At 43.3% G+C, this 15787-nt stretch overlaps 1 protein-coding gene across 1 annotated transcript in view; it reads right to left on the reverse strand.

The window, feature by feature from the left end:
* CHN2 (chimerin 2) overlaps window positions 1-14050 on the reverse strand; it is a 304945-nt gene extending 290895 nt beyond the window's left edge. The window contains exon 1 of the mRNA XM_046021506.1: window positions 13443-14050. Coding sequence (XP_045877462.1) covers window positions 13443-13491 — 49 coding nt within the window. The 5' untranslated portion in view covers window positions 13492-14050. The remainder of the gene's footprint in view (window positions 1-13442) is intronic.
* Between the last annotated feature and the right edge of the window lie 1737 nt (window positions 14051-15787).

The raw sequence follows: 15787 nt of genomic DNA on the forward strand, positions 1-15787 counted from the left end.
CGATGGGCTTACACGTCAAGGTTTTGAAAGGCTAGTAAAGAGCAAGGTAATATATTCAGAGGAGATTTTTCAAGTTATATTAGACAATCATGAACTCTGAGTGATCATTTATCACCCAAAAAAAGAACCAATAGAGCATTTATTGAAGAATGAAACTTAGTGAGACCAGAGAGTCTTACGTTTTGTCCACAAGTTTTCAATTGTCAAGTTTCTTTCACAAGTATTAGCCCATTTTATGGACCAGAAAATTCAGAGGGGACCAAATTACCATAGCTAGTTGGTGCTGGTATTTGGGCCAGCTTCCCACACTTGACACACAACACCCCTCTTGAAGTCCAGGGTTCAAATGAACCCACATTAATTTACAAAACCCAAGAATAGATGTTAGAAATAAATTTTGGAGAGTGAAATATAAAGCAATAAAAAGAAATACCAGTCCACTCTAGGGGTGGAAAATGGAAGGAACTCATTGCTATGAGGAGGACCACAAGCTGAAATTACATATGCTCTCAGAAACATGTCTACATGAATTCCTGAATGACAGATTTACATCAGCTATTTATGAAAAGTAAAATGTCTGCAGGGCATCTCTTCCTTGAAAGGCTGCTGAGCGTTTTTACAAAATACCCCTTAGTGCTATTACTGGGGTTAGAACGCTGAACTAAATAAGTACTATGGCAATTATTACATTCTTATGACAAATTACATTGTCTAATTCCAAATCGTGTCTTCCGTTGGTAATTGCCGAGGATTTACTGTGGTTATGTTCCTAATCTTAATCTGGTATTATTTCAAGAGAGTTGGAAAGCCTCTGTCAATTGCTTTTTTCTCTGAGGAAGAGTTCATATTTGGAAAAAAAGGCCTGTGGGTTCATTTTGGTCCTTAAAACAAACATAGGGCTCTCACGTGGATCAAGTTCAAGCCTTGGACATATTAATATCACATAGGAGAAAAAACTTCTGTGCCCTGACACGGACATTACCTTCAACCTTGGACAATGATCATGAGGGAGATAACAGAGAGGACACCTGGCTTGAACTAACCAGCCAGAGAGTAATAACTCATAGGGCACTTCCTGTGGGAGACAGGGTAATGTTCTCTTTGCATATGAAAGTCAGCAAAATAGTGTTATTTACCCAATAAACATGGCTTAACGGTTTCACTGTCTGCAGGGACAAACACTATAAAATAAAATGGCTAATTTTTCTATAATAAAGTGAATTTGAATGAGCAACTTAAATCAATATTAGGCAGCCTAATTATGTGTATTAATATCTATACATCATTAGCATAATCCCAAGTGAATTTTTTCATTACTAAAAGTAATGCTAGGCTTGACTTTGCTTTTCCCTTGATAATTAGCTTATATATTCTGTATTTGGTTTAGAAATAACTTTTGTTTGAATTGAAACCTAATCCACTTCTGCTTTCTGTGTATACATATACACACAAACACACACATACAGACATAGATGTGTGCAACCCAGATATATACCACACATAGACATGTTTTATACACATATGCATATTTGTGGCAAAAGCCTTGGTACAAGCATTATCAGATAAGAATTTCCTACTCAGGTCAGGAGAAAACTGTGTCCCTTGTTCTGTCAACTTTTCTACCCAACTTCCTAGCATGACGGGCTTTCTTTGGAGGAGGAGTGCCCATAAATCTAACAAGTAAAAATGTAAAGTCTAGAATGACAGTAAAGCCTTAAAACAAAGCACAAAACCTGTATCAACAAGAATCCGATGAAGTTCCAATCTGTCCTTCTTTATCTTACTTCATGTCAGAATCTCTGTACACACCCAGCAAAAATGAAGGACATCTCTCAATGTCCAGCAGTAAGACAACACAGGGACCTGCAAATGGGGGCTAAACTGGGCCACGCTGAAGGGAGGGTATGTTTCAGGCTCAGAGAGTGTGCAGGGCTGCAATGACAGGAGCCATGAAGCAGTGAATCAGCAGGATTTGTGTGGTGAATTCTGTGAGAAAGTCTAGAACATCCTCACTAGGGTCTCCCAGACTGGTGGCTGTCCAATACAAGTATGATTTGAGACACATCTCTAATCTTAAATATTCTAGTAGCCACGTTAAACTTTTTTAAGATTTTATTTATTTATTTATTTCAGAGAGGGAGAGAGAGCATGAGCAGGGAGGGGGGAGAGGTAGAAGGGGAGAGACCTGACATAGGCTCAATTTCATGACCCTGAGATCATGACCTGAACCGAAATCAAGAGTCGGATGCCTAACCGACTGAGCCACCCAGGTGTGCCGCCACATTAAATATTTTTAAGTAAACAGGGGAGATTGATTCTTACAATATCTTTTCTTTAACCTAATATCCGAAGGATGTTATCATCTCAATGTATAACCCATATAACAAGGTTATTTATGAGATATTTTATATTCTTTTTGTTTTGTACTAAGTCTTCAAACCCTGGCAGTGCATCTCCAGTCACACTGGGCTCATTTCAAGAGCTGAACAGCCCACGTGGCTACCAGATAAGGCAGTGCAGGGCTCAGTCGTGAGACTCCTGTAGGTCCGACTGTTGGAGGCCAGGGCTGCAGGCACACACTCTAGTACCTGCCGCAGAAGATTGACCCTTCAAACCGTACTCCCTGTTCCCTGTTTCCTTGTTGTCCCAAACACTGATCTCATGGTGTATTCCTTAGAAGCAAAATTATTTAAGAAAAACCACTTTAGGGGCAGCTGGGTAACTCACTTGGTTGAGCGGCTAGCTCTTGATTCTGGCTCAGCTCATGATCTCTAGGTTGTGAGACTGAGCCTCATGATGGGCTCCAAACTCAGCGGGGAGTCTGCTTGAGGATTCTCTCTCCTTCTCTCGCTGTCCCTTCTCCTCCTCATGCTCACTCTGTCTCTCTCTCTCAAATAAATAATTTTAAAAAAAGAAAAAGCACTTCATTTTGTTTCTGTGCAATATGTCAAATAAATAAGGAATGCACGTTTTGTTTCCTTAAAGAACCCAGTGCTCAGACAGTCCTGAGGGTAGAGAGGACAAGAGGAAGTCAAGGTACAGGGTCTCTGGTGAGAAAAGAATTATAGGTGGTGATCACCCACCCAAGTGAATTCTGTGATTCACACTGCCCTAAACGTATGATCTGAGTTATGTCAAAAAGGACTAAGCTCTACATACCATGGGCCTCTGGCTATTATGTCTGAATCCAGTGGCCTCAATATCCACCTTTGTCTTGACAGTTGTTTGACCCTTTAAAGATACTATCTACCATTCCATTTGCTTGTTGCACTTGAAGATGGTAACAGAAGTTCAAGGAGGAGGGCAGCTTCTTCCTTTTCTTAGGAACTGTCATGTTCCTGCATCTTATTTGCATGCATTTTCTTCCAATTAAATGTGCTGAAGATTCCCAAAGCTAACTTATATTTTAACTTATATTCTAAAGCTAAACTTTATATTCTAAAAATCAATGGATTTGCTTTGCCCCATATGTGGGTCTTTTGCAGTAGTAAAATACTTCTAGGCAAATGGTTTGCTGATGGCCGAGTGGGTAGAAAATCTCCTTTAAATAGCACAGCTTGGATATGCTACTAGCAACCTCAGTCCACACGTTCGCAATTTTCTTATTTTCTTTATGATGTTTTGGAAGAGATACAATTAGAAGGTCCAAACTACTTCTGGACATGGGCATTTTTCTTCCTCTTTGAGGGTGAAATTATAACTCACTGTAGGATTTCTTTTATAAAAAAAAGAAATGGGAGTTATCATTAGGAAAATTACAGACCATTTTTTTTAAAAGCTTGAATCCAATTTGAAGTCTAGAAGAGTTTATAAACATTTTAATTACTCTCCCCAACATCATCCTCCAGCTGTCATTCCACAGTCCCCCTCAAAGTTATGAAAAAGAATTACTTTTTTTAAAAAAAAAGTCGATTTGCAAACTTAATGAAATATAACCTAAGCAGCATGACAAATATAGGAATGGGAGAACATTCTATCAAAGTTGCTATCCGTAGCTTATTAATTTTATGTTAGTAATGTCCCTCTCTTAGAACCACCTTCCCTGTCTATCAGGGCTGCCCAGTAGAATCTTCTACAGGATGATGGAAATGTTCTATTTGTGCATGGTCTAATACAGTAGCCAGCAACCACATGTGCTATTGAGCATTCAAATGTGCCTCATGCAACTAAGGAGCTGAATTTTAAATTTAAATTTAAATTTAAACTTGAAATGTAAACAGCTACATGTGGCTAGTGGTTACCATATTGGATAGCACAACTATCTACAGTTGGGGGAGGGGCTAGGTCACTTAAATCTTTATGCCACCCTTGGCACAACATCAGCCTTGAGATCCAAGGCTCATGTAAAACACAAAGCACTTTATGAATTCTTTTTTGAAAATATTAAATAATTAAATAGAATAGCTTCCATGAAGCCAGACAAGGGGGGGGGGGGGAAACAGCTGTAAGAAATTCTCTAAGGATAATGCTACTCCTTAGGATGAGCCAGAAAAGGGGATGGAGGATGAATATTCTGGAAACGTGGGTCCAAAGGTCAGTTCCAGATCTAGCTCCACCATCAACTAGCTGAACGGCTCTGGGCAGTTCTTGGAGCTCCTCTGAACCTGATTCTCTTACTTATGTAATTCTGGAATCTGCTAGAACAACCTACAATTCCTCTCCTCCCTTGAAACCTGTAATGAAACGTAAAGTCAAACCAGATCAGGAGGAAAAAAAAACATTCTCAGGTAAGAAGTGTTGCATATGGTCTACCAGAATGCCTTCTGTAATTTCGGTTCCTATACTTTTCACTTAAGATAGAAGCTAACAAATATATAATCTTCAAGCCAAGGATTCAGAATCTGAGTGTTTCACGAGGGGATCACAAGACTTGATGAGCACACACGAAATGGAATGCTTTTAAGACTTCCGTGAAGACAGTCAACTGAATGCAAAGTAACAACTATTCTTTTTTCCTCCCCCTCGATCTTTTTTCTTTCATTTGGAAAATTTTCAAACCTTAGAAAAGTTGCAAGACTAATATGATGAACACTTACATACCCCTCACCTCGTGTTCATAAGTACTGATGTTCATAAGTACTGATCAGCACTGTTCATAAGTACTGATATCCGGAAGCCCAATCCCCTAGGCGATCTCACTATAGAGAATTCCCTTGGTAACACTTCCCAGTCCCTAACGCTAGTGAGAATAAGCTTTGGTCAGGTTGGAGGTGGGTCTGGATAACCACCAAGGGCAACAAAATAAAGCACAATTGTATTACTATATTTTCTCTGTTAACAATAAGCATGCATTTCAGCCTTAAAGTTTAATGTCAGAACTTGAAAAACGAGCTAGAATAAAAAACGAACCCTTTAGGTTTCAAGATGAAAAATCCTACTCCTTGAAATTAAGGAGATATTGCTCCAATCCTAGCACTAGGAATCCAATCTCTGTGCCCCCTCTGAACCGATGCCTTTGTTTGCAAAAGGGGATTCGTGGTCTACCTCAGAGAAACACCCTGAGGATTCCATGTAAACAGAGTGAGACAGAAAAACCATTCAGGATTGCTAGCTGCTTTTCCAGTTTACTAAGCCTTTTCCCAAATAGTACACTTCAGGAACGACAACCGTGTGGGATAAATTCACCAGAAATCTGGTTTAAAGACAAGAGAGGGGCGCCTGGGTGGCTCTGTCAGTTAAGCATCTGCCTTTGGCTCAGGTCATGATCTCAAGTCCTGGGATGGAGCCCTTTGACAGGTTCCCTGCTCAGCGGGGAGCTTGCTTCTCCCTCTCCCTCTGCTGCTCCCGCTCTCTGTGCTCTCTCTCTCACTCTCTCTGTCAAGTAAATAAATAAAATCTTAAAAAAAAAAAAAAAGGCAGCAAGAGAATGGAAGCTCAAAGATGTTCAGGGAAGGAGGAGGTATCAGCATCTACTGAGCAGATAGGACAGCGAGGCCTACAGGAGGCCATCCTTCCATCACCCCTGTTAATGCTCACGTCAATTCTGGGAAACAGGCTGCTATGTCTGCTGTTTGTCGTCAGGTTTTAAAGCTCAGAAAGGGGCGCCTGGGTGGCTCAGTGGGTTAAAGCCTCTGCCTTCAGCTCAGGTCATGATCTCAGGGTCCTGGGATGGAGCCCCGCATGGGGCTCTCTGCTCAGCGGGGAGCCTGCTTCCTCCCCTTTCTCTCTGCCTGCTTCTGCCTACTTGTGATCTCTGTCTGTCAAATAAATAAATAAAATCTTAAAAAAAAAAATAAATAAAGCTCAGAAAGGCTCATTTCACCAAAGGTCACATCGTTAGCTAGTTGTAGGGCTTAATTAATTAGTATCTGGTTTAAATGCCTACATTAACCATTTAGGAACTTCCGCTAAGGGTTCAAGAGTCTTGGTTAATGGTTTAAGGGTCATAGTTAGGGTTTAAAGTCTCTTTAAGAGCCTAGTTAAGGGAAGCACCTGGGTGGCTCAGTGGGTTAAAACCTCTGCCTTTAGCTCAGGTCATGATGCCAGGGTCCTGGGATCAAGCCCTGCATCGGGATCTCTGCTCAGCGGGAAGCCTGCTTCCCTTCCTCTCTCTCTGCCTGCCTCTCTGCCTAGTTGTGATCTCTGTCTGTCAAATAAATAAATAAAAATCCTTAAAAAAAAAAAGAAAGAAAGAAAGAAAGAGTCTAGTTAAGGGTTTAGGTGTCCTGGTCAATGCCTTGATCCAAAGGTTTCAGTGTCCAGATCCTCTGACTCTGAGATTAGGGCTCTTCCTGCAACATGTAACGAAGATACATTTCAGAACATGAGGTTTCTTGCCAGCTCAAGGATGTAGCCTGCTTCTCCACATCTAGTGGATTCTGCCAGGCAAGAGGCATGTAGCCTTTCTTGAAAAGTGTTCTCCCCAGCAGGCCCACCAAGTCAAGGGGTGGTTGGCAGTCCACACAATACACAGACAATGTCTCAATTCCAGGAATCTTAATCAACCTAACCTCTGACCTTGGGTGATTATATTTTAAATGCGGCTATTCACTGAACACCTTTATTAGAGAATGTCTATGGGAACTTAGGCATCGGATGATTTGAAATAACTCTTTTTACGGCTGAAGTTGGGTGACTTGGACATGCCAAGCTACTGAAGCAAGGCAAGGCTGTAATTATACCATGATTTAAAGACTGTTCAAAGATTGGACCCCACAAAGGTGTTCGATTAATAATAAATGAGGGGAAAAGGAGGCTATTTGCACAAGCAGCTGGTGGATGGCTCTCCCTGGGTACAGAGCCGCAAAGTTTTATCGTCACTTGGCAATGTACACATGCCAAGTCTTCAGCCTCAGATCCCAGTGAACAGACACATGGGTCTGGTTGCAGACCAGACTGCCTGTGGGACCAGCACATTCCTAACTGGATTTCCCTCTAGTGATGGAGACTTTTTTTTTAATTTTTTAAAAATATTTTTATTTATTTATTTCACACAGAGTGAGACAGCGGAGAGAGGGAACACAAGCAGAGTGTGTGGGAGAGGGAGAAGCAGGCTTTCCGCTGAGCAGGGAGCCTGATGTGGGGCTTGATGGATCATGACCTGAGCCGAAGGCAGACGCTTAATGACTGAGCCACCCAGGTGCCCTTAGTGATGGAGACTTTAAATAAACCTCTGCTTTTGTTATTAACTTTGAGACACATGAATGTTTTCTGTCACACCAACCAGCCTGCATCAGAGATACGGGTGGGTATGCATCCTGATCCCCGACCAGAATCCATGCCAGCAACAGAAAACCAGCTTCCATTCCCATGCAACAAATGCAGAGAGAAGCAGGAAGCTGCTTAGAGGATTTGGAAACTAATAGTCAAGTAAGACCACATGCAGGGTTGATGAAAAAAAAAAAAAGTCTAAATAGAAATCTGACCAACATAATAACATGTGAGAAAAGTAAAAAGAAGAGAAGAAGAAAGGAAGGAAGGAAGGAAGGAAGGAAGGAAGGAAGTCATTCATTTTGAAAATTAAATGATATACATCAGGAGTCATGAAATGTGAATACATTCATAAAAGATAAATGATGGGTGGGTGATAGATGGACTATTCATCATAGGTCTATCACTAGGTCCCTTTCTCTTTCTCTGCTTCTAACTATCTTGGCAAGAATCTTGATCTCTTGGCAGAAAACTCTTTTCCAAACATACCAATGTAACACTGCTCATGCATAGGTTTTCCAAACCCAGTGTCCGATTAGTTTCACCACTGCACAAAAACAGGAGATCCCGCAGAGCAGCAGACGGCCTTCTGCAGGCTGACACCTGGGCCAAGCCCCAGGCTGCAGCTCAGAGAACACACTGCCCAGTTAAATCCCACATGGAATGGCCTCAAAAAATACCTGGTGTTTGTGTCCCCCAAACGTTGAACAAATGGCACTGTCTTTGAAAACACTTCACAGGGTTTGTGGGAAAGGTGGTGGGGGGGGGGGGTTGGCATTTTAGCAAGAGTACACCTATCGGTGGGCCCTTGTCAAACCCGACAAGCAGGCAGTCATGCTTAAGAAAAGTCTGTCCTCTCAGATTCTGTATCACTGGGTTCATCTGGGTTCCAAAAAGGAGCGGTGAAAAAATCTAGTAAGTGAAAATGAGGTGTGGGAAGGTCACCAGAATAACAGCAAAGAACAACACTCCTCATCTGAGTGAATGATTTCTTTCAGGACATTAATTTCAGCTTTGTGATTTTTTTTTAATTGGCAATATTTTGGAAATCACAATTTTTTTTGGTGCCTTAAAATAACAAAAGTAATCAAATCATTTTGACCCTCTAGGTGATTATGAAATTAAATTACCAGTAGTTATCACTAAAACAAAGGTAAAGACCTTTATTTTACACAAAATTGAATATTTCTGAATAATTCGGGGTCCAAAAATAGACTTCTCTGAATGACTGTTTCAACAAAGATATTCTGTTTTGTAGTATTAGATCCATGGAGTTTCTCATTACACATATATGTCTTGGCAACATTATCATAGTTCCGTTTTAACCTTCTGCATCTAGGGGTATGAAATTTGTAAATGTCACTGGTTCTGACCATCCAATAATGAGTAATGAAAATTTCTAGATATGAAACTTCTAGAATCAAACCGGCATGACAGCATTTTAAATAGCATTATTATTTGGCCCACATTATTATTGTATAAAATCTGGGGAAATAAATCCCTCAATTCATTTAGGAATGTTCTTTTCCTAATTAAGGTTTTGATGACTCTACACATAAATACTGATTTTTACCTTTTTCCATTTGCATTGTAATTTAAAAAGTCTATGTTGATTTCATTTCTATAATACAGTGTGTTTAATGTTCTCAAAATCTTAACAACTTCTTATCCTGGGTGTCCCTTTAATATTTAATTTTTACCTTGTCCAGTTACTGGAAAACATCTCATAGCTTTTTTATTTATTACTTTACTTGAGTTGATTTCTTTTCTTTCTTTCTTTCTTTTTTTTTTTTTTACTCTGTGAAATTACCCATTTGGCAATCACATCACTAGAATGCAAGAAGTTCTTCTTTCAATTATAAAAGCCAGTATTACCCATGATTATTAGCAAAACTATTTTGCAAATCAACCACTCTTTATTTCAGAATACAATCAAGTACCACAGGCTAGAGTAAAAGCTTAAGGATAGCAATCTTTTTTTTTTTCCCATTTAAAATAATAAATGTAATCAAACCTTCCTGCCAATCTAGGTGATTGTGAAATTTAATTACTAGCAGTTATCATTAAAACAAAGCCAAAGCAATTTTTTCCACACATAATTGAATATTCCAGAAGAAAATTTCTGAACAGTTCTTGGAAAATGTATTTAAAAATTAATTTTAACCTGATTATTTCATTTGTTATGTCTCAGTTGGTAATGCAGAATAAATGAGACACTTGGGTGTTGTGGTTCAACAACAGCAAGTGAGAACATATTCTCAGGAAAATCAGATAACTTTGAGTTTACTACTGAGTGAATTATCAGATCTTTACTCTCTGTGCAAACACAACCAAACCTAAATCTTCCACATCTATTCCTCTAAGAGAGGTTTAACCCATATTATTAGAGTTCACCTCTCCATATGCTACTCACTACAGAATCAACAGTTCCTTCTTTCCTGCTCAATTGCCCAAGTATGTCCTAAGGCTTCCAGGGAGCTGTTCCATCAAACCCACTGCTACCCGAATGAAAAGAAAACCTCCTACGTACATCAGCAGCACTAATAAGTGATCTAGCTCCTCTCTGCACCATGCTGCTAATGGGTCTATAGGTATAATCGTCCAGAGAAGAGACACCACCTTCAAAATGGATCAACAGCAGATCTAAGAAAGGAAGTTGAGAATTGGGCCATGGACTTTCCCACCTCAAGGCCCTTGGAGGTCTTCCCAAAATGCTCTTCCTCTTCCTGAAATGCCTTTCCTGCTATCTGGGAAAAAAATCTCACTCATCCTTTAAGCCCCAACTCATAGGCCACCTCCACTGACCCCTGCCTACTGAAGGAATCACTCTCTTCCTCGAACTCTCCTCCACATAAGTCATTTTACCCAACTGGAATATGGATTACTATTTGTCGTCCATCTTTGTGGCTGGATGGTGAGGGAAAGGATCCTAATTCATCTTTCTGCTCCAAACTCTTGGGACAGTGCCCAAAACCTAAAATATACTCAATGACTGATTATTTAATGGACCTCAGACCTCAAGATCAAATTTAACATGTAATGTAAGAGGCAAATTTTATGTGTGTTGGACTTACTTCTGTACCTAAAGTCTGAGCCATGAAGTGCCTTCTATGTCATTCCTCAAAGGAGCAAAATTTATTAACACCAAACACTGACTAAGTGCCACACCCTGGGCTAACTGCTCTACACACTCTATCTCATTTAAACCACATAGCATTCCTATGAGTAAGTCCTGTTATTAACATTAGCCTTATCTACAGATGAGGACATTGAGGCTTGGAGAGTTGAGCAACTCACTCCAAATTACCCAACTGGTAAATGGGGGCAGCCAGAACTCAAGAACAATAATCCCAGAACTTCAGAACTAGAAGGGATCCTAAAATGATGTTCTTCAATCAGCCTCCTTGAAACTGAGGTTTAGAAACTTACTTCTGGGCACATAATAGGCCCTATGCAGAAAAAGGTGATTAATACATTGATGGAGTGCCCTATTTTCTCAGAATCTGGCCTTTGCCTGGGAGAACGCAGCTGCCACAACAAACAGGCTCTATTCTTTAATGCCCAACACCTCTCACAGGTGTGAATTGCTTGTGTTGTCTGAATTATTCATGAACCACACGATGGGTAAGTGTGCATAAAAAGAGAACTACAGCTTCTTGTATTTTTCGAAGACAAAGCATCTGATTAATTGGTGTATTAAGCAATATAAGCTCATAGGCCAGTCTGATCCACATCAAATAGTATAACCATGCCCACTTTTTTGAGTTTTGGTGTTCACATAATTTCCCAGCTCCCATTAGGATTTAAAACAGTGGTAACTCAAGCAGGAAGGAGACCCATCATAAGCATCTCCATCCTATCTGCAAAGCAGTTACCAACATCTAAAGCTCATACTGTGTGACTTAAAACCCATGTATTTTTCTGAAGCCTGAATTCAATTTTTCTATCAGGTTCCTTAAGCTACACCAAGATCTGAATGTTCAGATGCCACAGCATCTGTAATTTATGCCATCAGTAAATCACGTGAGAATACCGCCTTCTTGTCTTTTCTCCATTCTTCTTTCCTGTGGCCACCTCTCCACCCACCCAGTCCCTTTTCTAGTGGGCAGCTTTCTGAGAGGGCTAACCATATGCTAATCGTAAGCCAACATCACTGTATTTTAAATTCGATGTTAGTCAACCAAAATGAATTGAAAAGCAGCAGCAGTGGTTTGGGGGTACTAAAAATACGCCGTAACATTTGCTGAGTTCTCAGAATTAAAACCACAGGCAGTCAACTTGTTGCTGCTCTTAATAAGATATGACTGTTCTGCCCCATTGGCTGCTACTACCAGCAACTTGAACTCTATCATATGCCTAACAACACTGTGCTTTTGATTAGTTGGCAGTGATCAAGAAAGGAGGTGCCATTTCCCAGGAACTGAACCTGCCAAAAAAGATAACAGATGGCTTTCAAGGGATCACCTTGTGCCACATCACAATCGCACCTTAGTCAAACTCACCTTGCACTTATGATTAAATTAGTTACACATCTATAGATATGGCTTATTTATGACAGGCTTGCTGTCCAATGGTCCCAACCAGGTGATTGTTCTCGGAGTTTAATGTCTGGGTGATTGTAATAAAACACACACATGCACGCAATAGGAATTAATACAATATTAACATATTGAGTATTTTCTAGAGGATTTCAAGACCCTCTTGACCCAGGATGACTGTATACTACAGTAAATGTCTTATCAGCTATGCCTTTAGGGTTTGTCATTAAAGTTTTCAGGGACCAGAGAGGTAGAAGAATTCTACCTAATGCATCATTCTGATGAGAAACCTGTCATACTCAGAAACCAGAGGGTCTGTTTCTGTTGATTCCTGTTCCTTCAGGCTCATTAGCAGTTTTTTTCTCTTCAAGAGAGCTGCTGATCAACCATAAAAAAAGCTGAAAGAAGCCCTCCCCTTGATCAGCCACACTTGAAAACAAAATGTATGCCCGGAAAGTAAAATTAGAGAGTATTTTAAGAAAATGTCCAAGAGGCCACATAGGAAAAATCACACACACACACTTGTAAACCCGGAAAGTAAAATTAGAGAGTATTTTAAGAAAATGTCCAAGAGGCCACATAGGAAAAAATCACACACACACACACACACACACACACACACACACACACACACACACTTGTAAACCGGCAAATTGTCAGAGGTTGGGCTCGACCTTCCTTCCTCTGACTCGCTTCAATCAGGACCAGAAACACAGAAACCCTTCATTACTTCTATCTCACACCATGCCCCAAGCTTGTGTCTCCACGGAGCTAATTTCTGAAACAAACAAAGAAAATCAAGTCTGCGAGGAGCGGGGGTTTTCTCCCCTCTTCCTTGGATTTGTGCATCCAGCCCGGCGGGCGCCGCACCGCAAGCCAGTCCGGGCGCCCAGTAGCACCCGAACCTTCCGCGCCCAGCTAACCCAGGTTCCCGCTGCGCCAGAAAGTGCGAGCCCGCCCTGCTCCTTTCGCTTCTGGCCCGCTGCTGCTCCCCAAGTCTCCAGAACCCTCGCGTTCGCACACTAAGGGCGCCACCGCTCTTCCACCTCTGCGCTGTCAGATGTCAGGCGCGGAGGTGCTGTGGGCGCCCCGGGTACTGGCAAACCGAACCAGTGTCCCACCGGGCGCCTGCCCTCACTCCGAGAGAGGGGGCAGGACGGCCACAGGTAGGCTCTACCCATCCCGGGGCGCGGGGCGAGGGCGGGGGGCGAGAGAGCCAGCGCGGCAGCCTGCGCCCGACGGGCTGAAACTCACCGGAGGACACCGAGGAGCCCGACAAGCTGGAGTTGCTGGACGCTGCCATCTCCGCGCGCCCCACGCGTCGCTGCTGGCTCAGCCCCGGAGCGGACGCCGCCGCCGCTGCCCTCGCGCGACCGCTCGCAGCCTTCGCTGCCCCCAGCCCATGGCAAAGTCCTGGGGACGCGCAGCAAAGCACCAGCCTCCGGACTCTGCCTGCACTTCCTGCTCCACCAGATGACGCGCTGCTGCCGCCGCTATTTATTTGTGGTTTCCGTCCCTCTCGGCGCCTTTGCACGCTCTTCTCCGCGTGTCGGGGGCTAGGTGGGAGCCGAGGGAGGCCAAAGGGCGGCGGGAGCGGACTAACCGTGCCTCCAGTCGAGCCCCAGCTGTGGTCCGCGCTACCCCGCGCGCGGCTGGGACCACAGCGCCCGGGCGGCCCGGAGGCGCCCCGCCAGCTCCTGCACCCTCCCCTGGGCTCCTGCCTCCCCAGCGGCACTTTGAGCAGCCCGGGCAGAGGCGCCGGGAGCCAGACAGACAGAGCGACCTCCCCCTTCTCCCTCCGCCCCAACTCCGCTCGCGCGCACACAAAGGAAGGAGAGGAGACGCGGGAGCTCGGGGGGCTGGTTCAGCTGCCGCGGGCTTGACAGCTTCTGCGACTGGGGCTGGAGGAGGAGGCTGAGGACTGCAGGGCGTTCGGGGGCGAGGGGACGCTGGACTGGGACACCGGACCCCGAGGTGCTGGGGAGGTCGCCGGGGGGCGCGGGGCAAGCGCGGCTGCGGGGCGGGCGCAGCGCTGCCCCATGGTTTGGAGGCAACCGGGGGTGGGGAGTGGGGAGAAGGTGGTGGGGCTCGCTGCCTGTGGCCAGGCTAAGGAGCGGCGAAGACAGCCGGGGTGGGGGATCCAGAGGGCGAAGGAGAGGTCACTAAGGACACGATGCTAGCTAAAAGGGGGTCTGGGATGCCAGAAAGGCTCTGGAGAGCTTCTTCCACTCCCCTCCAAATTGTTCTTTGTTACTCTGGAGCTGATGGTCCCTAACCCTGCAAGAAGGTGTGTTTTCTAAGACACCGTCAAAACACCTAGCAAGCCCCATCCAGCCGCATTTAAGTACCCCCAGCCATGGACAGTGACTAACGGGTCCACTGGGCTTTTGAGGTTGCCCTTCAAAGAAACAGAGATGTTCCAAATATGTCATCAGGCCCTCACAAAGCAGGGTGTCAAGAGGAGGAGGTTGTCCGACTTCGTCTGTTAAAGGATCCTCACAAAAGACTTGGCAGCAGGTCCAACTGTGCCCTTTCAGGATAAGGGACTGCTTAGGTGTGTGAGAGAAAGAGACTGGAGCACAAGGTGTGTACCTTCCCCTGTATTTAAACCTCAATTAATTTCACTGGGAGGAAATATCGTACGGATTTTTTTAAAAAATCTATTTCACGCTCCCAGCAGGGTAATCGGTTCTTTCAATCCTGAAGCAACAGAAAACTGTGAAATTTGAACAGAAATTGTTAGATCAAAGGAAAACGCAAACATTAAAGGAGTGAAAGTACTCTCATTATGTAGCAAAGTGGAAAGTGTTCACATTGGGGTAGTTCAATTTTTAAAAACATGATTAAAAGGACAGAGTCAATTTAAGAATTATCAGGAGTGACACAGGAACAGCAGATAGTCCTAGGGGGTCCACATCAACCATGCACCCAATGTACAGTGACTGATAAATGTTGAATAATTGTAATATGCACTCATGTCACATTTTCCAGTTGATTTAAACTTTTTTTTTTTTCTAATTCCCTTCGGGATGCTATTCTAGCACATCATCCCAATAAGGCTCTTCCCCCCCCCCCCAAAAATATAGTTTTCTGAATAGTTGAGGGCTCATGAGCCCACCTTAGCCACATTGAGTCTTCCTGACCCTCATCTATATGGAACCTGGAACATTCCTGCCTGGTATAGGGAGACCTGAGCACCAACCCTCCTCCCCTCAACACATACTCCTTTTTCTCTCCTTTTGTGCAATGCAGGCTTGATGCAGCCTAACCTGGAGTCCTTCAGGGATATATGGCCCATCACAACACTAATCTCTCCATCAGAACTGACTTCCTGTTCCCCCAAAGTTCTTCTGATCAAAGGCACTTCTACTTCATTAACTAGTAACCTATGTATCCCTCCAGATCTTTAGATGGTGGACTGACTTACCTATGTCACCTAGTAGGGCTGACACCCTCCGGGCTTTGAATACGAAACACAACACAGGAATTCATACTCTGGTTCCACCACTCACTAGTTACATGACCTTGAGCAAATCACCTACACTCAATGAGTCTCAGTTTCTCCACCTGCAACCCAAATCCTGATACTATAGGGTGTT

The sequence above is a fragment of the Meles meles genome, chromosome 10, assembly GCF_922984935.1.
Source record: "Meles meles chromosome 10, mMelMel3.1 paternal haplotype, whole genome shotgun sequence".
In the NCBI taxonomy this organism is placed as follows: domain Eukaryota; kingdom Metazoa; phylum Chordata; class Mammalia; order Carnivora; family Mustelidae; genus Meles; species Meles meles.